At 44.3% G+C, this 27,061-nt stretch overlaps 1 protein-coding gene across 5 annotated transcripts in view; it reads left to right on the top strand.

Annotated features, from left to right (window-relative positions):
* Positions 1-24,229, top strand: part of SLC37A4 (solute carrier family 37 member 4) — a 151,991-nt gene extending 127,762 nt beyond the window's left edge. For 3 of the 5 annotated variants that reach the window (XM_069224802.1, XM_069224801.1, XM_069224800.1), the window contains 4 exons: positions 14,500-14,613; positions 15,372-15,437; positions 16,089-16,227; positions 21,369-24,229. In XM_069224802.1, coding sequence (XP_069080903.1) covers positions 14,500-14,613; positions 15,372-15,437; positions 16,089-16,227; positions 21,369-21,535 — 486 coding nt within the window. In that variant the 3' untranslated portion in view covers positions 21,536-24,229. The remainder of the gene's footprint in view (positions 1-14,499; positions 14,614-15,371; positions 15,438-16,088; positions 16,228-21,368) is intronic. The other 2 variants (XM_069224804.1, XM_069224803.1) reach the window with 1 other exon arrangement.
* The last annotated feature ends 2,832 nt before the right edge of the window (positions 24,230-27,061 follow it).

Below are 27,061 nucleotides of genomic sequence, written 5' to 3'. Positions count from 1 at the left end.
GCAGGGAACTTCCATATGGGTTTGAACAATATCATTTGCCCAGGTGATTATATTTTGAAATGTCATTCACAGTTGCAAATTGACCTGTAGGTGATTTTCTAGCACCAGTGCTCGACCACACAGATATACATTCCTTTATAGGTCCTACCTACAGGCAATTTTAGCTCTGTCTTTGTCTTAATGTTACTAATGCTTTAAACAGTGTACACATCTAAGCAGTAGTGCAGAGGAGGTGGATTTTGGGTCAGCCTCGTTTAGCCATTGGCTTTCGTGTATTTTTCATGACTTGCCTTTGCTTGGATGGGCTGTGCATCATATCCATTGCACTTTGTCCAGATAATGTAAGAAGTGGACCTACACTTTGCCCCTCTCAGTCCCCAACCTGTGATCCCGGTCTCCCTCAGGTACCTCCTCCTTCTCTCTCTCCACCTTCCCTTTCACCCTTCATGTGCAACACTTTTAGTACCCCGCGCTTGCCGCTATCACGCCTGGCCTCCGCTTCAGAGGCAGAGTGCTTAGTTGGCAACTTTCAGCCCCCATCCCTCCCCAGGCCACTGCCGGAGAAGCAGAGTACCTGGTGGACAAATGTCAGTCCTCCTGCCCTCGCATGCTCGCGTGGGCAGCTCCTGTTAAAGCAAAGTGCCCAACAGGCAACCTTTAGCACATCCCACGCCTCCCGTGCTCAGTCAGGGCCGATGCTACGGAAACAGCCCGATAGGCAACTGTCAGCACCCCCTATACATGCCTGGCTGTTGCCATGGAAGCAGAGCACTCGGCATGCAGCGTTCATCACCCCACCTTCCTTCCCCGCCGCTTATGCTTACCTGCTTCCTGTTTTGAATGAAACTCCTATCCTGGAACTCCTTTCTTGGAAAACATATGTAGATTGAATGAAATACAGTAACTTAGCTCAAAAAAAAAAATCACGTGCAACACCAAAGAGAAGTTAAGTAGGAAAGCATTTGGAGATGGAAATTAGAATATTTAACCACGGCATTCTGGAGCTCAAAGGCACGTGGGGAATCAGCACATACACCCAGGTTGCATACACATTTGTAGATCTCGTTTTTCTATTGCCAAAATACCTGTTGTTGCCAATGTATTTAGTCTGGCCTTTGGGTCAGCCTACTTCAAAGAATAGCTTGTTTCAGTCTGACTCTCACAGCCATTGTCTTAACTGTTGTCAGTCACATCAAAGATTAGGTCACAGGCCTGTTGGCTCTACCACCAAATTCTATTTTCTGTGTTTGTGTGTCCTTTCATCTGTTATGATGTGCTTGTCTTGTAGTGCCTGAGGGACTGTTTTATTTGCCCAATTCTTCCTCGCTGTTGTCTCCGCAGCTCAAGGCAGCACAACTGTGCGCTCCCTCCATTTCCCTTCCTGCCCCCTACCATCTCGCTCGCCACTTCAAACCCCACTCAACTGGCTTTCTACTGCCAGTCACTCAGTCACTGTCTGCACTTTCTCTCCCCCACACCTTCCACCTGCTGATGATCACAGGTTGCAATCTGGGAATTATTTCTGTCATAGTTTATGACAAAAAAAATCCAAAGATTGCTACAGCTGCGTGTACATGCCTGCCCACACACAGATGACCATCTTTTTTGTTTATAACTTTGTTTTATTGAGTTTTTCAGAAAACATAACACGAGCCCAGTAGTGCAATAAAAAAATAGCAGGTTACATTTCAAATAAAATACGATGTCCGGAAAACTAGACCTTGGCATGCTCAGTAAGTAAATACAATGATTTGTGGGTCACGAGTGGCACAAAAAGTAAAGATAACATAGCCTGGTGAAAAAATTAGTCCAAGACACATTCCTAATATTCAGATATACTGCAATTCACAGAACACCCCACTTGGCCGTCACCTGCTGTACAAATTAACAGGGTTCACATAAGCTCCTAACAACTCGGTGTCCGACCCATCACTAGAGCTGGGATCAGCATCATCAGTGAAATTATTAGGGACGAAGCCCCACGCCAGAAGCTCTTCCTCCGCTTTGTCATCTGTACGGGTGAGGCACATATGGGCCTCCTCCACCGCGCCCCATTCACAGACATCTCGCAGCCACAAGTGTATCTGCGGTAACTTGTCTCCCATCCATCCATCCAGTTGCCACAGATGACAATCTTTGAATGGTTGTTGTCATAAAGTGTGCCAAAGCAAACAAGTGTTACCAAGATATAAACTGTTGGTTTTGCCAGTGTCTATTACTCCTTGTTGAAGTGAATGGATTTGTAGACATTTAACATCTGTTTAGTAAGGGGTTCCACGAATTCTGATTTTGTTATTTTATATTTATACATACACACCTTGCCAGTGAACATAAATGTAACCAAATAGCACGTTGTTTTCAACAAACCTACTTATAAACACAGTTCCACAGCACAAAGGTTTATTTTCGTATTATCAGAGTACATTGCGCTTGATTTGAGAAAATTGTTCATTGTCTCAAATTCAGTTCAGTTGACTGAAGTAAACAACTGTGAAAGTACATAAGAATCATAGCTATTGTAATTCTATCTCACAGACAGGATCTAACCACCTGTGTTTTGGCTATACTTATAAATGCTTTGTTTATAACTAATGCACATAAAAAACAGCATAGCATACACCATGCATACAGATTCATATAAGAGTAATATGTATTATAATTGTTGATGTACAATGTGCATCTGTTTATGTTTGTGTGTACATACACGTATGTGTGTGTGTGTATAATATATCAAATAAGAAATCAGCTTGCTGTGATGGGTGCTCTTTTGATAGTGGATGCAGCGTGACTGGCACAATAACCCGTTATCTTCATGAATCCCTCTGGCCAAACCAGCAAACACTCACTCAGATGCCATAAAGTGCGTTTACTGTGCAATCTGCCTCCTACACAACAAAGGCACTTTATTTCAACAATTTCAGGATTCGGTTCCTTAGGAAAACCATGATCAAGTTACACCATTGATGCCTTGCCGAATTACAAATTTTATCTACTTATCAGAAATGTACAGCTTTCAAGGTTCACCGAATGGTTTCACACTTTTTATTGCACATTTTCTCCATGTTAAAAAAAAACAGGAATGCTGCTACATTTTGACTGTTTTTTCAGTTCCCTCCAGGGGAAGCAACACACACTGGGGTCCTTTACACAGAGGCAAAATTGGCCTGAATATATTTTGTTGGAAAAAAGTTCTGGAGGATTTAGTGTGACCTGTCAAACTTCAACAAAACAGCAACACAAAGGGACCCAGCACATCGAAGAAGGACGTGCCAGTGCAGAGATGCCACTTAAGTGGTTAAACAAAGCACTTCCAGACCGTAGGTCTTTTTCTAGGTTTGCAGCACAAAAGGTGCCAACGTTATCAGCAAAACAAAAATGCTTTTTCAATGAAACCTAATCATACTCTCACTTCTGTAATATAGGTATATAAATATTTCCAATTACTAAAACACTTAAGTCGAATGGGAGGTTGACTAATATTTTACTAGTGGTTTCACCATAAAAACAAAGTAAAAAAATTATTGAGTTAATGTGCCACCTTCAACTCGTGTCATTACCCTGCCATTCTAAGCCATCCTTAACTCTCACACTTTATTACTTAAGTAAGCTTGAACTTAAATAAGATATTACATTTATTATCTTTACTGACAGACAATTCATGCAACTGTTCGGTTGGCTTTACTATTGGTTCCCACTTTATGCTTTTCTATCTCCTTTAATTTCTCAGACAGCCACGGCAAATTCAAATTTACTATAAACTCCATTTCCCAGGACCTTTGAGAACTGTAAAAAAACAAAACAACATAATATCCAGTCACAACACAGAATGACCATAATAGTCCTCCTTCTCGCATGATGTTTTCTCTTCCTTCCTGCAACAACTAACCATCCTTCGTCCCGGTCTACTCCTGTTTAGAAGTCTTGTTTCCTAAAATGAACTTTCCATGGTTGTAAAGGGTTAATTAAACCTAATGAATTAATCATTTAACATGTCCAACCTTGTAAGTTGTGCCACAGTAATACAGTATGAACGTGTTACATCATAAACCCTACTCAACATAATGCAGTTCTCATAAGCAATCATAACAAAACTACTTGCTACTAACCGTAAATATAGTGTCATACTTCCTAAAAAGTGCAGGGGGAAAATTGTCAGCTTTGCCTGGGAGGAATTATCCACCCCTCCTTGTCCTTAATAGAATTTAAACTTTCAGTTACATTAGCTAGAAAATGTTTTGTTCTATGTCAGGGCCAGAGGGGAAGATTATGCTAGTTTATAGCTTAGTGACCACTAGTGTGACAACGTCTACAACTGGCTTAAAGTAAAACCTCCTAAAGGTAGAATCTGAAGACCAGTCCACAGCATTCAACATATTCTTTAACCAGGCCCCAAGAGAAAAGGTCTTAGCAGAGTGTGCCCCAAATTTCCCTGTGTCAATATCTGTTTCTTGCATGATCCACTGAACCTCTTAGCAATGGTAGGCGAGGAGACAGCTTTGTGAGGCTTCCTGATGGAGATTAACAATTGTCTCTCACCTGCCCGGGGTATTTCCTCTGTCATACTTTCATACGCCTTATCACACCTGACCACACACGGCTTTGGCAAATCCCTGAAGGCCAGATTTGAGATCACTCTGGAATCACACTTTGTTCTTCTTGAAATATTGTAAGTAACCCCTTGGGGGTGAATACTCTACCTGTTATGTCAAGGGATCTAGCATCCGAGACCCTTTTGTAAGACACCACTAGACTGCATATCCCTCTACAACGGCCACATCGAGAGGGTTGCAGAGACCTATGGATTCCAACTAGAGGAGGAGAAGGAAGGAATACACTTTCTCCCCAAGACTTTATTGCCAGCACAAAAGGGTAACTTATATCTACCCATGCTGCCTAGCTAGCATCCTTGATCAAGGGAAGGAAGCTTTCCGTGGGCTATCCACTGCAGGGGCAGTTACACCAAGAGTAGAAAAGAAGTACAAGCATTCCACTCAGGAACCAAAATATATAATGGGCAATGTTTCGACAGACTCACTTATTATTGTAGCTGCAAAAGGAAAAGAAACAACACCTCCACATCCACAGGGCCACTGCCAGAAAAGTAAAGTAAGAGGATTGACTTGTGGGGAGAAAGATGGAGAGAGAAGCTGCCACCCAAAGAAAGATAGCTCTCGTGGACTGCTAGGGGCACGAACAATGTGAGGAAATAGAGGGTTTTTGTTGGAAAGTGAATTATTGGTAAGGGCAGGTAAGTACCTTCACCTAGCAATGGGCCCCTAACCCCCACTTCGGTCCAGTTAGGTCTCAATAAATTAAACCCAGCTCATCCCTTGGTAGCTTGGCAATGAGCGACAAGGCTTAACTTAGGAGACAAGTATGTAAAGCATTTAAAAATCACAAAACAGTAAATAAACAAAACACAAAAAACAATACAAATCCAATACCAATTTATACAAATAGAGTATATTTTTATCTTTAAAATTACACCACAGTGATTAAAATCGGGTAAGGGGAACTGGAGATATGAATGTTTAAAGAATTAATGTTTTCTAGCGCATAGAAGCAACTAGCGCTCAAAGGCTTAAAAAAGGTCACCCTGCACAGGGACAAAGTCCAGTGTTCAGGCCACTCACGAGGTAAAACTGTTACCCTTGCTTTCAGAAGTGTTTCTTGATTCAAAAAAGTGGTCCATAGCACCAGCCAAGGGTTCAGAGACACTGGGTTGCCTCTTGAGGTCTGGGGACTACAACTCCCACAATGCACCTCTTCATCATATGGAGTTGCTCCAAATGCCTTCAAACTTCTGGATCTTCTTCCAGTCGTATGCAGCATATACCTGAGGAATACTACAAAAGGGCCAATGCAGTGATTTCAGAAGGTAAAAAATATTGCAAACGCATGCCTTAAGTCCGCAGCAGATACAGCCAGCAGATAAATGTGCACAGGAACAACCCTAAGGAGGAACGCCTAGCTCAGGGTATCAGGTTTCAAAACCGGAGCTACAAGCTTCCAAAATCAATGTACTTTTCACAGGAGACACTCAGTTCTGCTAAGCAGTGAATGACCCGCTTCAACAAATATAGAAGAATAATGAGACAGCAAAGTCAGTGGGAGCACTGAAATGTAGGGGCACTTTCAGAAGGGGAACTCCAAGCAGAAGACCCATAGGTAGAGCCGGACAACAGGAACAGCCCAAAGCAGTTCACATCAAGCCATGCAGCACAATAGCATACCAGAAGTGGCTACAGCCTGCGAGGCAGCCCTATGGAAGAAGGGCAAGGGGAAGAGGCCAGCTCCCCCAAAGGAGTCAGGACATCAAACAGGTGACTCAAGCAGGGGCAAGGCCCAACACAGAACACCAGTAGGGGGCTGAATAAGAGGATTCCTTCAGGGGTGGAGAACAATAACATCAAACAAAAGGGTTTTGAACATAATACATCATGTATACTGCATAGAATCGACTTAAGAACTTCCACAAAATCCACCAAAACTAAAGATCTTCGAGGGGGGATAAATGGTACAACTCAGAAAAGAGGTCAAATAGTTCCTACAAAAGAGAGCCATAGAAAAGATCCCAACATGAAATGGAAAACAAGAAAACTATTCCCCTACTTTCTAGTACAGGGGATAGTCCTAACCTTGAGACCAATTCTAAACCTCAGGTTTCTAAAAAAGTTAATTCGAACACAACACTTAAAAATTACAAGACTGAAGGGAGTAATACCACTCTTCAGAAAAGGGGATTGTATTGCCAGCCTGGACCTCAAGGACGTTTACCTACACATACCTGTGAACCAAAGACACAAAAAGTATCTCAGGTTTGTCCTAGAGAAAAAGCATTAGCAATTCAGGATACTACCCTTCGAGATAAAGTCGGCACCAAGAATCTTCACAGATTGTCTTGCGGTGGTAGCAGCTCACCTAAGAAGACAGGGAATCCATGTCTAGATGATTGGCTAGTGAAAGCACAATCAAAAGGAAATTTCACAAAGACAATGACCTCACTGCAACGCCTTGGTTTCACAATAAACCACAAAACATCCTTGCCACAACCGGAGTAAGTGCAGGTTTTTCCGAGTGCTTCCTTAAAATTCAACACACCGCAAGCATACCCTGTCCAGAAGAGAGCAGAGGCAATTGCAGAGCAGACTCACCTCTACTAGAAGAGTGAGTATGTGACAGTGAGGACAGTCATGAAACTCATGGGGATGATGGCATCATGCATACCACTTGTACTGCATTGAAGGCTGCACATTCTCCCCATCCAGGAATAGATCTGCAACAAATGGTCACAAGCCACAGAGAGTTGGGAGGATCTAGTGGTTGTCACAACAAAGGTACAAAAGAAGATATAGGGCCTCATTATGACTTTAGCTATCTCTAAGCTAGACCACCAAAGCCACGGGCGCCATAGGACCGCCAGTGCTGGCGGTCTTCCGGCCTCCATATAAAGGGTACTGCCAGATTTCTGCCACACTTTGGGTGGAAATCCGGCAGTAGCCATGCTTCAGGACAGCGGCGCACTGGTGTTGCTACCACCTGCACCGCCCTGCCAGAAGGACGCCGCCAGCCATATTAAGACCATTAATACAGCCTAGCAGAGTCCTGCTGGCAGGCGCTGCCGGAGGTAGCAGCGCCCCATCCTGTACCCTGCCAGATGACCTCCTCGCCGGGCAAGGTAAGTCGGGCGTCTGTCAGGGGAGGGGGGTGAGGGGGTAGGGTGGTGTTGTGTGTGTGTGTGTGGTGTGTGCATGAAAGTGTAAACTGTAAACTTCGCACTTGTATAGCACACTACTCACCCGTTAGGGTCTCAAGGCGCTGTACGCATACCGCTGTGGAACCCCTCATGGCTTTTCCCTGTGAGGCGCCCACTCCTGGACAGCCCCACGGTGAAGTCAGGCATCCAAGCGCTGTCAGGGCCGTTGTGGAGATTAAGCAAGCTATTGCCCAGAGTTACAGAGTGGGACCCATTAATTAGATTAGGCACCGAGGTGAGAATTATCTGGTCCAAGGGAATTGAGCCCAAGAGCCGCCGAGGTGGGAATTGAACCCTGGTCCCGGGCCAGATCTCTGCATCAGGGTCTGCCGCTCTAACTATTGTGCCACACTTCTCTAATGTGTGTGTGCATGTGTGAATGCGACTGTGATTGTTGTGGTGTATTCGCGGTCGTATGCATGTGAGTGAATATGTGTATGAATGTTGAAGTGAGTGCGTGTCTGCATGTCAGTGTGTATGCGTGTGTGGATGTGTGTTTGGATGTTTGTGTATATGCGTGCCTGAATGCGTTTGAGTATGTGTGAATGAATGCGTGTATGGATGAGTGTGAGTGGATGCATGTCTGGAAGTGTGAGTGGATGGGTGTATGCGTGGTGCGTGTGGGTGTATGTGTGCCTGTTTCCGGGGAGGGTGGATGGGGCGTCAAGTATGGGGACGGTGGCGGGTTGCTGTGACTGTAGGGGGGAGTGCTGTGTGTAGGGGTAAGGAGGGGAGTCAGGTGCTTGCTGGGGGGGAGTGAAGGAATTCTTTCTCACTGGTAGCCCTACCGCCATGACGGTAGGTCGGCTTATAACGCCTCCGGCGGTCTTCTGTGGCCCACCGGGTCGGGGCCAGCAGTTCATTCCGCCATGGCGGTATGAGTGGAGATGTGGCGGGATGGCAGTGGCCATAATGGTGCAATTCAACAATTGCAAACCTAGGGAAAACATTCAAAAACACCAACTCCAATTGTGACCATAACAACGGATGCATACCAAAGGGTTGGGGAGCGCACACAGGAACCCTGAAAGTCTGAGGGTTATGGAAAGACACAGATGTAGCAAAACACATTAATTACCTGGAAACAAAGAACTAAGGGCTTTCCAAGCACACACACATGGTCGGGCTGTACTGATCCATATGCACTACACAACCACAATGTTCTGCCTCAACAAACAAAATCCTTCACCCTGTCCAAACCAGCTCAGGAGATATGGAAGTGGGCGATTGAAGGACAGATCACACTGCAGACAATCCACATACCTGGAGAGCTGAATACAGAGGCAGACAGACTGAACAGATAGGAAAACTGCTCATATGATTTGGAAATGAAGCAGGAAGCACTGCAGAGGATCTTCAAAGTCTGGGGCACGCCAAGCATAGGCTCGTTTGCCACCCCAAGAAACGCTACATGCCAACATTTTGCCTCCAGATTTCCACACATCTAGTCAAAGGGGAATGTCAATATAGAGGTCAGGAAAATTTGCATATGCCTTTCCTCCAATGCCCCTGATTCCAGGGGTACTGGAAAAGGCCAGACAGCTGTGAACAAGGCTCATCCTAATAGCCCACAATGAGCCAAGCAGACCTGGTACTTAGACCTACAGCAGATGTCCGGCGGGCACATAATCACAATCAAACCAGAACAAGACCTACTGACAGTACAAGACGGGAAGGTGTACCACCCCGAGCAAGCCTTGCTCAGCCTAGTGGCATGACTTCTGAATAGCTAGAATTCTGATACCTGTAGATATGTCCCAGGATGATGGAAGTCGTTAGGAAAACTAGAAAAACAAGCACATGAAAACAGTACACAGACAAATGGAAGAGATGCATCCATTGGTGTACGAACAGCAACAGAATGGAAACAAGGACACAGTAGGAGACAGTACTAATATACCTCACCCACTTGCTTCACAGCAGCCTAACCTCCGCATCACTAAAGGTTCATTTAGTAGCTATAGTTGCCCCCACCAGAGGTACATCAGGCAACAGCTTCTTCACATCCCCAGTGATGATGAGATTCTTGGAAGGTCCGAAAAGAGTTGCACCACAAATAACAGTTTCAACCTTGTTGTGGAATCTAAATACCATACTAACACAGTTGATGATAGTACCTCTTGAACCCATGCACAAATCGGAACTGAGGTCACTTACCCTGAAAACAGCCTTTCCAGTAGCAATCATATCCTTATGCAGGGTCAGTAAGCTACAAGCACTGACAATACAAGAACCATATCTACAAATCCACAAAGACAAGGTGTCCTCAGAACCAACCCACACTTCCTACAAAAAGTAGTAACTCAATTCCATGTCAACCAAAGTATACAACTACCAGCTTCTTCTGAGAGCCAAAGACCCTGGATGTTCGAGGAGCCTTAATGTATTATCTACACAAAACAAGTTACGGAAGGGGAATCAGTTATTCGTTTCCTTTGCCAGAGCAAGCAAGGGTTCCCCACTGACCAAAGGAACAATCTCAAGATGGATAGTGGAAACTATACAAACCTGCTACTGCAGAGTCAGGAAAATTCTTACCTATGCTCCCCAGAGCACACTCAACCAGAAAAAACAGGCGGTGCACTGATGTTCCTAGTAAATGTGACCATTGACGAAATCTGCGCAGCAGCAACTTTGGCATCTCCACACACCTTCGCCCAATATTATTCTGTGGACATTCAGATGAACAGACAGGCAAATGTGGGACAAAGGGTACTACAACGCCTGTTTGCTAGTTCATTCTCATATCAGCCCAACTGACTCAAGGAAGGGGATGCTGCAGTTTAATCTATTGAACAGCGCGTGAATCCAGAAAAAGATTCATGCTGAAAAATGAATTTTTTATTTAGGAGTAGTTTTACAGCTTGAAGAGTTTTCTAGAGTCACATGAGACCCACTCACCTCCCCAGAATTTGGACTGGAAGCAAACCGGTGGGAAGAAAAACAAAAGAAAGAAGAGAAGTAAGAAAAAAGAATCTGAAGTTGGCGACCACACACAGGAACTTCTCAGGTGGTCGGCGATTCTCAAAGAGAATAAAATAGACTTTTCCATACCAAACAACTAGATGATGGAATAAAGCACAGCATATGAATCCAGAAAGCTCTTCAAGCTGCAAAACAACTCCTACTGGTAAGTAACCATTTCATTCTCCCCCTTGAAATAGAGATGAGAAATGGCTATTCTCTACCACTTCCAGTTTTTTTGGTTGCCTTGGAACCATTGGCTTGCTAGATGCAAAAGATTGCGTTCATAAGAGTCATGCGGAAGGACCAGGGTTGTGAGGATAAGGATAAGGTATTCTTATATACAAATGACATCCTGCTATACTTGGCAGACTTAGAGACTTCTATAGAATGGTGTTTCTAGTAATAAAAATATTTGGTAAATATTCAGGATTTCAGGTTTAATGGGAAAAGTCAAGTTAATTTCTGCACACATCTTGGAAACTATCGATAAGCATGATCTGTCCAGTTCAGATTTTTACACATGTATTCCAATATCTGGTACTATAGGTAGCAAATAAGCCCCCAAACTGTCGTCCGTAATTTCAGAAAGATGTAGCACACTGAAAGAGACTTTTGTTGTGTAAGGGAGCGTTGCCTTACAGAAGCTGAAACATATGTATGTATTGCAAAACTCGTATATTGGATATTGGAGGAATACTTTGGTAAAATAGATGTGGACTGGAGGTGCTGTCTGCATCACTCTTATTTTCTTATATTTGGGAACTAATGACAATGCATGGCTCTGCCAGACATTTTTAAATATTACTGGGTTTCTGACTTATTGATCCAGAATGTCTGGGTGTTTATATCCCAGCACGACCCATCTTTGATGGGCGACACATATGCTTTGGTAAGATCTTCTCTGATCTCCTATATTGCACTCGGTGGAGCCTCAAGTATGGAAGGCAGCCCTACATTAAGTGAGCTGGAACGAGAAGCTTGCTTTAGAAACACATTGTGGGATTCAGCTCATTACAAGATTTAAAAAATATAAACTTGTTATATGAAAGGGCCCTAATTAGGGTATCGTAAGTAAGATATATAGGGGGTAATGGGAAAAAATAAATACTACAAGATGCAGAGTGGAGATTTTTCATTGTCTGAGACCCAGCAATCTAGACACGTGTAGGTGAGGCATGTGCTTCAAAAGTATAGAGACCTAGTCAGTGAGGCAGCAGGCAAATCCCAATTTAATAGTGAGTGCTATTCGTCCCAATAAAGAGACATGCCAACTTGCTAATTTATAAGACCCTAATTAATAACCAAGCTGACACCCTGGAGAGATTTAAAACAAAATGGACAGAAGATGTGGGAGAAATAGATTACAAATTAGGACGAGACAAGGACGTTCCTACAATAAGTCACAATCCGTCCACGGTTTTTGAGTGATACAACCAAAACATTTGCATTGCATGTATTTTACGAGGGTTCAGTCCATTAATTCAGGAAGACCCCAGAGGACACATACAGAGAAGATAAGATGGGCATTTTTCATACTGTCAAGGAGTACCCAAAGATTGGACCATTTTAAAAAGGGGAGATGGCATGCTTGTCCAGTGTCTCAGACTTCAGAGTAGATGCTGATCCTGAGATGGTGATACTGAGGGTATGGAAAAATAAGGTTCAACCAAAATATTCAAAAATCTTGTAAAATGTTGGACTGGTGGTGGTAAGACAGGATATCCCCAGGTTGTAGGGCAGTTCAAATTTACCATCTTTAAAAACATGGTGCAATATTGTAAAACGGTGCATGCTAATCGAAAAATAGAGTATGATAACCAGGGCTGCCTAAAAAAAATTGAAAATGTCTGGAGACCATGACCCAATTGCTATGGTATGGGATAAGGCTATGGCCATTCATAAAATATGCTTTACACGCTAATCAAGAGCAGACAGTAAAGCCAAGAATAACAGGGATAATACTAAAATGGAATTTGCCTCCTGGTATAAATCATGTCAGTTGATGACATTTTGAGTTATGCTGGTAAACTACATGAACGAACGAAGTAGTGGGGCTGAGGAATGGGTACCATTCTACTACGATGCCTGGCCAGCTTTATTTGTTATTTAAGTCTATCCTTTTGTAAACATAAGAATAATAATAAATACTTAAATAAATAAGAACCACAGCACTCAATCAAAAGAATTATATAGCAGGTCAGGTAAATCACTAAATATATGCTAGTATTTAAAAACACATTCTTAAGTACACTGTAGAAACTGCAGCACAATATCAGTTATTTTTCCTTGTAATCCTCTTGGTTTATTTGTATACAAAAATGTACACACAGTACATACAGTAACAGCTCGTATGAAGTCCAATAAACAACAGCCAACACGTGTTTCATCACACAGTGACTTTTTCAAGGCCGATAGAGCGAAACGTAAGGTCCCTATGTACTAGAATAATGTCAAAGATGAGTAAGCTGCATTTGGGTATTTTATATAAGCAGTGTGATTCAAAGGTAGTGCGTTCTGTAGCTTGTCTGCATAAGTAGGATAAAATGTTCAAAATCTTTAGGTACAAGTAATAGTGCAACAGAACATTATAAGTCCCATTCACTGATAAGTGGTCCGCGCGTAGTACGCTCTAGGTGTGGGAGGAAATAATTTTTCCTGCCACACCTAGAGCATACTACGTGCAGACAATGCTACAGAACACACTACTTTTGAACCACGCTGCTTATAAAAAAATACCTGAATGCAGCTTACACATCTTTGACGTTATCCTAGTACATAGGGACCTCATGTTTCGCTCTGTCGGCCTTGAAAAAGTCACTGTGTGACGAAACATCATATATTTAGCGATTTACCTAACCTCCTATATAATTATTTTGATTGAGTGCTGTGGTTCTTATTTAATTATGGACATGTTGTGTATCCATGTGATACATAATTTTTTTGTCTTTTGGTAGTAAGACAATTGGTCCAGATTGCACCACCATATACTGATCTACATTTATTTTCAGACACTTGTGGGAAGTGCACTGTTGTTACCATGACTACCATCTTCTATTGATGTTCACATAAATAAATGAAAGGGTATTAAAACATTCCTAAAACAATTAAAGTTGAAAGGGGATTATGATTCATTAAGATGTGTATAGCAGCTTCTCCATAAAATCAAAAAGTTAAAAAATGAAGCAAACCGGGCTATGATGTGTGTTTTTTAGGGTGCATTAGGTTTACAACTAGTGTTTGCCTAGGCAGAATATTGCCAAGCAAGTTTCTTGTTGTGATGGCAACGTCACTTGAACGTTCGAGTTACCTGGCTCCAGCAGCTGTTGCCTTCGCAATGTTTTGGTGATGGTGATGATTTCTGCTAATAAAGATCATTTCTATTCCACAAGTGCCTGTTTTCATCATAACAATAGTCTATAACATGAAGATCTTGAGTACAACACAATAATTATTGTCGATACGCAATCATATTAGCTTGTGATTGTTCCTACATTTTTTGCCCTAGGCTAGGGTTTCTTCAAAGCATGAATGCCACTTGTATTGAAGTTACGCACCTACCTTAAAATGTGCAGTTAAGGACAGATTGGCAAGTCCTTGTCCATCTGCACTAAGGTACACCTGAATCTTTCAAGCCCATGCAACTCTGCAGTGATTCCGGAAGCCACAAAATCACAGTGACATATTTAGTTACTTAAGCTGAGCAGGTCAGTGCTAAATAGCAGTTATGTGGGTGAAGGCCACGGCTGCAGTCTTATTTCCTCTCTTATGTCTTCTAGGTCGGTCTGCGCAGCCACGGAAATCCTCGCCACAGGCTCCTGCTCTCCATGATGGCTGGGATGGCTGTATCAATGTACCTTTTCCGGGTCACTGTCACTCCAGATTCTTCGAAGGTAATGATATGCAGAAGCAGTGGTGTTTTGAGTCTTGAGTATGTTGAGAACCTGCAGTCAAGGCTCACGAGTTTCACAGAATGTGTTGGAGCCAGTTTTCTTTTCAGTGTAGACTTGCCTTATTTGTTCTCTTACTTCTCCTTTCATGGTGCTGTATAGTTAATAAGATTATGTCAAGATTACATATTTTTACCAGCAAACTCAACATACACACTGTGCATCAAGATTTCCAAAAGCCAAATAGTGCCATCCTTGCTTCCTATCATACGCTGGAGGGATCTCAAAGTTCGCATTGTCACCTAACGTGGGCCTGAAAATAAACATCTTTCACTATGATACGCCTTAGCAGCTTTAAGAGACACGGCTATGTTTCATGAAGTTATTTGCCATGGGTCACCTCCAAGAGTTCCAATTCACCCACTTTTTTATTTCTAAAATGTGCACCACACTATCACAAGACTAGGTTCGCCCTCATTCTCCTGCACTCGCTACTGTAAAACCCCCATTGTGTAGAGCGTTTTGTTGCTAAGGTTTGTGCATTACGAGGCACTCTGATGGAACTGTGCACCTCAGTGGAGGAAGAGGCAAGGTTGGTGCACAGAAGAGTAGATGCTCTTTGGGTGTACAAACTGAATCAAGTTAATAAGGCATGTCAGCGACTCTCACTAAGTAAGACCTTGGATGTACAGATGTCACCCTCTTCTCAAGCTACTCTGTTTTTTCCTTTCTTACCTTTTCTTTTCTTTGATATTTCCTAGGGCGGAAATCTTTGGACCTTTGCACTCCATCCTTTGGCACTTCTCTTGGGACTAACAGAACAAGAGGTCTCAGGCTGGTCTTCATACTTTTCTCTCTTGCTTGTACTGTACTATGCTTTACTCCGACATTGGGTGGATCTGCATCTATGATGATCCCATCTGGCATTTCATTAGAACAGAGCAGCCTTTGAAGCATGTGTCTTGGTAGATATATTGGTTTCAATAGAACTGAAGATTAGGGACATTGAATCCTTCCTAGCATATCCAGTATATACACTGGCTGATAGAGGACTGCCTGACGTTTTTCAATTACCTAGCAGTTGAAACATATTTTCCATCTATTGGCTGGCCGGTGCAGCTTATTTTTGTCAATGGTCTGCTTATCTGGTTTGGCTGCCTGGGGACATCTTGTCTTCCATCCGCAGGCAGACCAGGAGCAGCTCATCTACCATCCATTGACTTGCACATACAGTCAATATTCTTGGTTTCGCTGGCTGGAAAAGTATCATCTACCATCTTTTGTCCATTGGGTGGCAGTTGGAGCCTATCTTCTATCTGTTGGCTCACTAGCTGGCAACAGCTCACTTTCCAAGTGTTGACTAGCTAGGAACAGCTTGCCTTCCATCACTTGGCTGGCTGGTAGAGTGGTTTTGCAGCCAGTTGGCTGACGTGTGACCATAATTCCTTCTATGACTGTTTCGCATTTGCTTTCCACAGCTTTGGATCCTGACCCTTGGCGCTCTCTTTGGATTTTCTTCTTATGGACCAATAGCATTGTTTGGCGTCATAGCCAATGAAAGCGCACCATCCAACTTTTGTGGCACCTCCCACGCCATTGTTGCACTGGCTGCCAATGGTAAGTTGTGTCAAACGTTCTTGCATATATTGCTCTCTTTTTCTTCCAGGTGATCTGTGGTAGCCTTTGGTTAGAGGAAGAGCTGAGATGGCTTGTATGTGCCAATGTAACATGTTGCACAAACAGAAGACGTTAGTGCACCATGAGATTTATGTGGGTATCCACCACAGGAGAGACAGGATTGACTATGTGGTATCGCACAAAAGGGTTGAACATTAAAGGATGGAACTACTTGAATAGGGACAATTTCCTTGCAATATCTGTATGAAGAGCAAGGATCCTTTACAGTGTGAAGGAACAGCATGGATAACTTAGACACCCCCTCCCCCTTTTCAGTGTGAAGTCCCCATATGTCTGATGCCACCATATATAAACACTCTTTTTTAGTCATTTTTCATCTGTCTACTGTATGACAAATTGTACAGCATTTTCCAAATCGCTTGTGGATCTACTTGGCACTATATTCTGGCCAGGAGTTTCACTTGGCTCCACCAGCTTGCCCCGTGCCCCTGATACTGTTCAACTGCCGTCTGGACAGCAGTTCGAGGCCCTCCTCCACCCGCAGGCACCAGCCTGCACCTCATCCCTGGTGCCTAGTGGTAGGTTTTTCCTGCTGCCCTCCCATGAGTAATCTTTCTGTGTTGCCATAATCTGTTTCTGTGATTTATACTGCAGTTAGTTTTGCCGTGTTTTCCCTTCCCTGAGTAATCCTTCCGTGTTGCCATAATCTGTTTCTGTGATTTATACTGCCGTTTCTTTTGCCGTGTTGTTCAACGCGTCTCTGCCCCTCTGCCCTCCTGCCCCCCCCTTGTTTAGCTCTCGTTTTCACCTGGTTCTCACCGCCTGTTTTTTTTCTGCTACTGGCTTCGGCCGGTCACTGTTCCCCTGCGGCCCGCCCCCCTCGTACATCTATTGGTCCTCCCTCCCTCCTCCCAGATGCTCCACCCTCCCACCCTACCCTCTTAATGGCGGCCGCTGTGGGCCGCGTCACGGACGCACCGGAGGTGCGCCAGAGGCAAGCCCGTCTGCGCCGACCGCGCTTGGACCGCGCCCAGCGCCAGTCCCCCAAACCTCCCAAACCCAGAGCCCCCCAGACAACACTACTCAACAACCACACTCCCTCAACCCAAGACTACTCCCCGCCTGCACCCAAGCCAACCCCAAACACACACAGGGACCTTTCACCTGCTATGCCTGCCGGTTCTCCTGCCACCCTCACAAACCCCAGAAACACCCACACGTCCCACACCAACCCCAACGCTCCCCACAACAAACACCACAACTTCAACGCAGAAGACTCCCACACAGCCCCTGCGTGCCCCAACAGACCCTACCCCAACAAACCCCACAACCTGAACACACTCCACGACAACACCACCACAACCCACAGCAACACCAAAACCCCTCACACCAACACCATCGCGCACCACAACAACAACAGCCCCCACAACTACCTTAACTGCATACTCCTAAACACCCGCTCCTTACACAAGCATGACATCGAACTCTGGGACCTTATCACATCGCACTCACCAGACATTGTCTTCCTCACGGAAACCTGGATGAACCACTCATCTGAGCCAGACATAGCCACAGCCACCCCTGATGGATACAAACTCCATCGCAGAGACCGCTTAAACAAACCAGGAGGTGGCATCGCCATTATACACAAAAACACCATTAAGATCACCACCAGCACACACAACACCCTAGACAGCGCAGAACACATGCATTTCCTAATTCACATAAACAACAACACCACCCTCAGTTGAACCCTCATCTACAGACCACCAGGGCTTCGCCCCCCTTTTGTGATGCCATCGCTGACACCATCAGCTCTCACGCCCTCACCTCCACAGACTACATCCTTCTCAGTGACTTTAACTTTCACCTGGAGAACCCGCACGACCACAACTCCTCATCCCTTCTAGGTAACCTCATGAACCTCGGACTCAAACAACTCGTCACAGCACCCACCCACTCAGCAGGACACACACTAGACGCAATCTTCACCTCGAGCAACAACATAACCTACACTCACAACACCGAACTCCACTGGACTGACCATCACTGCGTCCACTTCTCCTTCTCCAAACCCCCCACAGACCACCACCAACACACCACACCCTACCGCATGTGGGACAAGATCCCCACTGAACTCAAACTCGTGCAGAACCCCCCCCACCACACCAACGACCCCAACATTGCTGCCCATAACCTCGCACAATCAATCACACCCTGCACAGACTCACTCGCCCCTCTCAGAAGAAACATCACCACCCGCAACATCAAGAACGCCCCCCCTGGTTCACCACTGAACTCCAACCATCCAAGCGTGAATGCTGCAAAGCAGAGAAAGCTTGGCGACAGGAACCCTCAACCACCAACTTCTCCACCCTCAAAACCTCCACTAGCAAACACCACCAACTCATACGCACCACCAAAAGAGCATACTACAAGGAACGCATAGACAGTAACTCTCACAACAGCAAGAAACTCTTTACCATCATCAAAGAGCTCTCCAAACCCAAAGGCAGCAACATAGACCCTACGCACACACAACTCCTCTGCGACTCCCTCTCCAACCATTTCCACCGCAAAATCTTAGACATACACAACAGTTTCAAACCACACGCACCTGCCACACACACCTCCGACTCGACCAGAAAAGACCCTCCACACCCCCCCTACCTACTTCTCACCTGGGCCCCTACCAATGACGAAGAAACTGAAAAAACAATGAATTCCATCCACTCAGGCTCCCCCTCGGACCCGTGCCCCATCGCATTTACAACAAAGCCAGCCCAACCATCGCCCCCAAGCTTCGCGACATAATCAACAGCTCTTTCGACGACGCCACCATCCCAAACCCCTGGAATCACGCAGAAGTCACTGCACTCCTGAAAAAGCCCAAAGCTGACCCTGATGACCTCACAAACTACCGCCCAATTTCACTCCTCTCCTTCCCCACCAAGTTCGCTGAGAAACTAGTGAACACCCGCCTGTCCCACTTCCTAGAGGAAAGCAACACACTCAACACCTCCCAGTCTGGGTTCCGCAAGAACCACAGCACTGAGACCGCCCTCATCGCATGTACCGACGACATCAGAACCAGAGTCGACAAGGACGAGACCTTCGCACTCATCCTCCTGGACCTCTCCGCTGCCTTCGACACTGTCTGCCATCAAACACTCTGCACATGCCTCCACAACGTAGGTATTCAACACAAGGCCCTAGACTGGCTCACCTCCTTCCTCACCGAAAGAACCCAGAAAGTCTGCCTCCCTCCCTTCCACTCCACAGCCACCAAAATCATCTGTGGAGTCCCCCAAGGGTCCTCCCTCAGCCCTACCCTTTTCAACATTTACATGACCCCGCTCGCCAACATCTTCTGACCACACGGAATCACCATCATATCCTACGCAGACGACACCCAGCTCATGATCTCCCTCACCCGAAACACCACCAAAACCAACCTCCACGCTGCACTCCTTGACACCGCCACATGGATGACAGCAAACCACCTCAAGCTCAACTCCAACGAAACCAAAATCATCATTTTCGGCCCCAACAAAACCATATGGGATGACTCCTGGTGGCCCACTGCCCTAGGCTCCCCACCAACCCCCGCAAACCACTCACGTAACCTCGGCATCATCCTGGACCCTTCCCTCTCCATGACCCAGCAAGTCAACGCCATTACCTCCTCCTGTTTCAACACATTCCGCATACTGCGAAAAACCTTCAAATGGATTCCCATAGAGACCAGAAAGACCGTCACCCACGCACTCATCAGCAGCAGGCTAGACGAGAATGCCCTCTATTCCGGCACCACACTCAAACTCAAACGCAAACTCCAGAGGATCCAGAACGCAGCCACCCGCCTCATCCTGGACCTCCCACACCGTGAACACATCTCATCACACCTCAGATCCCTTCACTGGCTTCCGATCGACAAGAGGATCACCTTCAAAATCCTCATCCACGCACACAAATCCCTCCACAACACCGGACCAACCTACCTCAACGAAAGAGTGAACTTCCACACTCCTACTCGTGTTGCAGGGTGCTCCTTACTAGAGCAGCTCTCCACCTAAAATTGGGAACTTCCCAGAGTTCTCCTTTGTTTTTTGCATAATTTATGCGTCACTCTAACCCTGAAAGAGCCTTGGTTGGATATATATATATATATATATCTCAGCTCCAACAGATCCAAACAGGCGCGCTCTTCTCATGTGGGTGCCCGCATGGGAAGGACCTATTCCCATCAATAATCTTCACACCAGTTTGACAATTAAGTCAAAAATGCAGCACTCACAGGATTACAGCAGATTGCTTTTATTACATACCAGGACCCCAAACAAACTAACACCAACGCGTTTCGACCTTCCCGGTCTTGGTCATATATATATATATATATATATATAATAAAAAATATGGCCTTATGGCTAGGGACAGTTGTAGGGTTAGTTCCCACAAATGTGAATTTACTGCAGATTTTATCTTACTGACTGAATGTCTAGGCCAGAAAGCTTATGGGCACCTCAGAAAGGAATGACGGAACTTGGTCTATTCTGCTACCACTATGCAGCAATTATGCACACCCTGTTAGTTGAGCAAATATGCAAAAAGAAAAAGGATGGGGCTGTAGGAAAGGTGTTAGAGGGAGTTAATACCACAGGAGCAGAAAATAAAGCATAAGGAGGATGAGACCTCGCATATTTCAGACCGCTTGTTTTCTGATTCTTATAGATTATGAAAATAAATACAGTGAGTGCAGTCTTTTCTCACTGTTGTGGCATCAATATAAGAAACAATACGATTGCTCACCATCACATTTACTGATTTCACCACTTATTCCCCCCACAGTAATTTTACAGGATGTACGCAGATTTTCACCAATTTTTCTATGGACCTGGACAGTCGCCACTCATGGCTGTTGAGGTGGCAATACTGCCTTAGAGCACTGTGGGCCCAAAAGTACTGATGAATGTAAAGGGCTTAGTGGTGCGGAAGGATGGTGTCTAGTGGCATGCCATCTTCCATTTGAGTACTCTGGTACAAAGTGTGATATGATTTGAAGTCCAGCAGACTTTTAGAGAAAGAATTACATGTTCTCTTCTCTTTCCTTTTCTTCACAGTGGGCGGCTTCCTAGCTGGATTGCCTTTCAGCACGATTGCCAAGTATTACAGCTGGGACACAGCCTTTTGGGTGGCCGAAGTGACATGTGCCATAACCACAGCCGTTTTCTTTCTTCTCCGAAACATTCGCACCAAAATGGGTCGACTGCCCAAAAAGGAAGACTAGAGTCATGACTGATGGAGATGCCTCTGACCACATCTCAAGATGGCAGTCTGGTCACCATCTCTGCGAGCTGATACAAGAACACCAATCAAAGACAATACCATAGGTCTCATCAAAACCTGTATCATGCGGTTTGTGACGTCTTTTATAAAGGATTCTCTGTTAGAACTGATAATACTCTCTGCATAAGTATAGTATGCATACTGGTTAGCAAGATACCTTGAGGCATGATTCAAAACGTACACCAAACAGAGGATGTATGTAGTGGGTGGCCATCCACTTCCTTAATCTACCAACTAGTAGATATTACTCAAACTTGCCAAAGCTAAGGACAGGTCAAGGCAGCAAGCACAGCCCTCCTAAGTATCTCAATGTCTTGGGCACTTTTGCACTCTGCCCTTCAGCCATTTGAATCACCAGATCTGTGTGTTTTGTTCTATTGCCAAAGGAGTAGAATTGCACTTACAAATGTTTGTATTGAGTGCCTCTCATGAAGGATTTCCACACAGGTTATCATTTCTTTCCATGTCACCTGTCTTCTTTACTGTCAGCCAGGGGCATAGGTCATGCAGGAGCTCTGAAGTTCGCAGACACTGGATTCAAGCAGGACAATGTCTTTTGAGATATCTGGACATAACAAGGTAGAGTTAACAGGTTTATGCACATTTCCTCATTTCTTCTGCCAATTTCCTGAACTAAGGAACCGGTCAAGCTCAGCACATTAGAATGGTTTAGGCGTGTTTCTTTTTAAGCAAGATATATCTGATTCTGGACAGTTTTAATCTCTAAAAGCAGTGAGTTTAATAGACGAGCCCATGTCAACAGCGAAACCATGTTTCAACCCCTTGGTGACATCATTTTCAAAGCAGCTACTGGTAATTTGGACTAGAAGGTTGCCAAAGCCCAGACATTGGCATGACTCCCTTCGTGACAAGGAGTCATCTGATGACCCTATCTACAAGGAGATATGTGTGTGATTTACACACATAAGATCTTCCCCTTGGCACACAGGATTTGGTTGTGCCAGATCTCTTGTACTGGCAGAAGTTGCAACACTGTTGCAATCGTCCTGTACTCCTGCAGGGGCCTGTCTGTAGCTCAACTTCCATGATAACCCCGAAACCCTCAGAACTTTGGGGCACACCCTTATAACCTGTCTAAGGGTCGGCTGCCAAACACCCAGAACCTGGACCCTTTGCTTGAGATTTTCTGGTTCAAAGTAAAAAACGTGAACGCTGTTTCTAGAAATGGGACCCACAGAAGCTTGGACATCTAGAGAAACGCGGTGCACTGTGTACCTAGTAGTGCCACTGCTCCACCTCCAGCTGTGGGCCTATAACCAAATGTGTTAGTGAGGAAGGACATATAATGGCTTGACTGGGGCCAGGGTATATTCTCCGAGCAGGCTTTTTGGCTTGCCCGGCATTATATTTTAACATGTGTACAAAAATGTAACAACGTTGTCACATACTTTCCAATGCTCAAGAATGGCACTCTAGATGTACTATTGCTCTGCCCGGTAAAGCAGCAGAGTTTCGGGGATTACTCCAGTCTCAAGGTTTTTTTTAAATAAGCCCCTCTTAGCTTTTTAAGGCTGCCTTCAGAAGTCACAAAACATTGTACAAGAAGCTAACATAAGCGAAATGCACAGACCAGGGCCCATGTTGTCTGAACACAGACTTCTGGCATTCCTTTCCAGTGCTGTCCGCGTCTTTATTTTTCAATTTACTTTTCCAAAAAAAAAAACTGTTCTACTCGACTTCTTTGCAGTGGTTTTTGCAGTCTAATCAGAAGACGCTATAGTTAGGCGTGTTGCTGTGACCAGCCACTGTTGAAGAATGTGAAGGAAATTAATATCTAGGGCATTGTGTTACGATTTCTGTTTTTGCTGCCTTACGACTTTGAAAAATAGCAGAACGTGTGTAAATATTATGACAGTTTTCATTTCGAAGAATAGCTGCCTCTTCGAAACATCTTTTCCACTGTAACAGAAAGGTTTGCTTTTGTCTTTTGAATTCTTCCTGGCAGTCCCCCCAACCCACGTCCAACAGAGTGATTACAGAGCTTGGTCAGTCAGGAGGCGAATGATTGAAGTACATTGTTCACACACTTTGATTTTCCATAGACTACCATATTATCATGTGTATTACCAAATCATGTGCCAGGGCCCTTCCATTGGCTTGTAGAGACCCTCAAATCTCCCGTAACGTAGGGCGTGCCCTTCGTTACACACATAACCCTTATAATATTAACTGTGGTCTGTGAGAAGTACAGTGCTTGGAACAAGAGGACCACATTGAGTCCATCTGCTGGCCATCAAACAAAGGAAGAGAAATCATGAATTGGACAGTCCAGTATGTTGATGCAGCAGTGGACACTGCATAGTGATACATGCCACACATCATGAGTGGACACAAGGGAAGGCTTGTTTTTTTTGTTCGATGTACTCCGAGCAAAATGAGTTATAGTTTAGGAGACTTTAAAACTTGAACTGTTTTTTTGTGGTTTTTTTGGCGGGATTAATGAAATGGAATGAGCCATCCCAGTTTAATCAAGTATGAAGTACCCGATCCGGTTAACTGCAATAATGTACTAAATACAAATTACCTCTCTACAGCATAGTTTGTGAATGTGGTTCGGCACATTTCTGCAGATCAGTAGTGGTTTACAAACGGTGAAATAAATGTTTTAACTGGATTTGTAATCATTGTGGTTGTTGTGTGCGCCATAAACAGTCTGTTCTGCTGTGGACCTCAAAAACCTTGAACTTTTTTCTTTGAATATAAGCAGATTACAAATTCATTAATTGTGACATTGTATCCAGTGAAAAGATTGTTATCGAGATCCTGTTTTCTGTTTCTCCCTAAATATACATTCCTCCTTATGAAGCAATACTTTTATCCCCACACATGTTGTAGTTATCTTGTTTCAAACAATCAAGGACATGTTGGGATTAATCGTATTTAATCTTATTTGAAGATTGTCTGAAATGAACTGTAATAAATCTGAAGTGAAAATTAATAACTTTTTTACAGTTGTCGTAGGACTCGTTGTAGGAACGAGACTGCTGGATTTTAGGAGGCAGCCCCACGGGGACTGAGTCTGATCCCACATTGTGGGACAGCTGCCGGCATTACCCTTTCAGCTAGCTAGCAGCACCTCACCAGAACTCCAGAGTAAAGGTGATTTGTGGCAGCCAATCACATGACACTCTAGGACTCCTCAGGATGTTGTGGTGGAACAGATCTTACTCCTTTCTCTCAGTTATATACGTCTCATACAGGCAAAGACAAAATGGAATTTGGTTCAATACGTATTTTGAAGCAACCGCATTCTATGTAAAAAGCCATGAGTTGCGATTATTGGGATAATGAAACATCATTAGAGCGGTGACTAAAAAAGTGAAACAGAGTAAAAGTTCCACCATACTGTCACAATAGTGAATCTAAAATCCCTACCTGCACTACTACAATTCTACGTGAGAGCGATAGCAGAGTTAGCCCCAATCTGCCAATCTAGTCACCAGAAGGAGACCCATACCTGTGCTATAGGTAGAGAAGGGGTCTGTTGGTCTGCTGGGAACACTCCCACGTGGATGAAGAGAAGACAGAGTTTCAGCAGAAACTGTGACGACAACATGCAGCATGAGATGACAGGCTGGCTGGAATGTCCCTTTTAAGGTGGTGGGGGTAGTGTGTTTTTTTGTAATAAAACATCTGATGTTCTAAGAACTGCCCAGATGTGACAACACATATTTTTCTGTGCAGGGAAGACATTGTACTCTTTGCACTAGCAATACCCGGTAAACTATTGTGTGCAGCCTTGAGTTGAGCACAGAATGAAAATGTTGTGCAAAGAAATGCATAACGAATTCTGCATGGAAGGGCAACTGATAAATAATAAAACATCTCAACTAAAATAAAGCTTGGCTAAAATAATAAGAGGAATAAAAATGAAATGTAACTAGGTAAAAGGGCACAGGCCGCAGGCCCATAGCTAAAATAACGTGCCTGTGTAAATGCTAAAATCAACCCACGACAGAGTGAAACAGTTGTTTGGTTTGAAACAACCAAACAGTAATGATCTGCTGCAGCTTCTTGGTTGACAGCTTTAAATTAAAGCACCCATAACCCTTTAAATGCAGGTAATAAGCAATGTGTGGAGGACCCTTTTATGATACCCCCCCACCCCTCAAAAGACACATGGGTTCTCCCAAACATCAGCCTACCCTTGTACAATAGCCACAAAGACCACAGTCACTACCCACTCTCTCTTACCTGCCCCTCCCCTTCCTTGTCAATAGGCTCATTACAACAGAAGCTAAAATGCCTGCTCTTCAGTGCAAGATCTATGAACAGAAATTGCCTGAACATCTTTGACCTAATCCTGGAAACGGCACCGGACCTCACTCTCATCATGGAAAACTAGCTTAGCTATGACACCCAACTTGTCATTTAGCCCTTCCCTTTAATTTGATACCAACAGAAACTTCAATGGAAACGAGTAACTCACCAGTAATCTGGAGAAACTATGACTTCATTGTCTCCTTGATTGGCCTCCAGAATAAACACAAAAACTTACCCTAATACCACCACCACACCCACATACAGAGAACATAAAAATGGGTCTCCCAGCGCAAGACTCCGACCTTGCCAAAACCCCAACTCACAAGAGACCACTGGATGTAAATAGCTTTTACGTCTGGATTTTCACTGGTTGAACTAGACTGACTGCAATAAAAGGATCACATGTAACAATAGCAAGATCAAGAAAATTAAAACAGAACATTGCATGCTACAATGTGTTGTAACCTGTTTAGTTCTTGGGGCATCATGTGGAATAGTGGGTGTCCAGGACAACCAATGATGAGTTGGATAGTGGCTGATTCAGAGGTGGCCATGTTACCTGTGGTGGATGCAATGAAAGAGTTGATACAATCTCCAGGTGTGGATGGCCTCTCTTAACACTGGCACAGAGTTAGCGCATCCACCAGGGAATACTGCATGCACAGGATCCGGATTTCCACATAATTTTGAAAATGGAGTTGGAATTGGCATTTGTCACAATTTTGAAGATATAACTGGCGGTGAGTGAATTGAGGCGCTCAAAGGGAATAGTTGTGCACTCTCCTACATTCGCGTCACAATAAGACTAGAATGCTGTTGGCATAAGAAGCCGCGTGTGGGTGAAGTGCTCGCACAGCGTGTCAGCAGCATTGTTTAAAGCAGCTGAGTGCATGCAAACCAGGAAGTGCTTATGCAGCGTTGGAAGGCTGGAATGCGACTGAAATTGTTGGGCAGCGGTAAAAAAAAAAGCAACAACTTAAAGTGCCTATGTGACGCATACCAGCGCTTTGGGCACATTCAGGGTTCAAGGTGAATGGTGATTTTCTTACATTTCGGATAAGGTGCAGATTTTGTTGTTTCAGTGACAGTTGAAATGTATACAGGATAACAAAAATACATATATTGGTGCACTAACAGTAAATAATAATGTGGAAGAGTCCAAATCAAAATGTAGAATGTTCAA

Source organism: Pleurodeles waltl, chromosome 3_1, assembly GCF_031143425.1.
Source record: "Pleurodeles waltl isolate 20211129_DDA chromosome 3_1, aPleWal1.hap1.20221129, whole genome shotgun sequence".
NCBI lineage: Eukaryota > Metazoa > Chordata > Amphibia > Caudata > Salamandridae > Pleurodeles > Pleurodeles waltl.
This window is presented reverse-complemented; position numbering and strand designations above follow the sequence as displayed.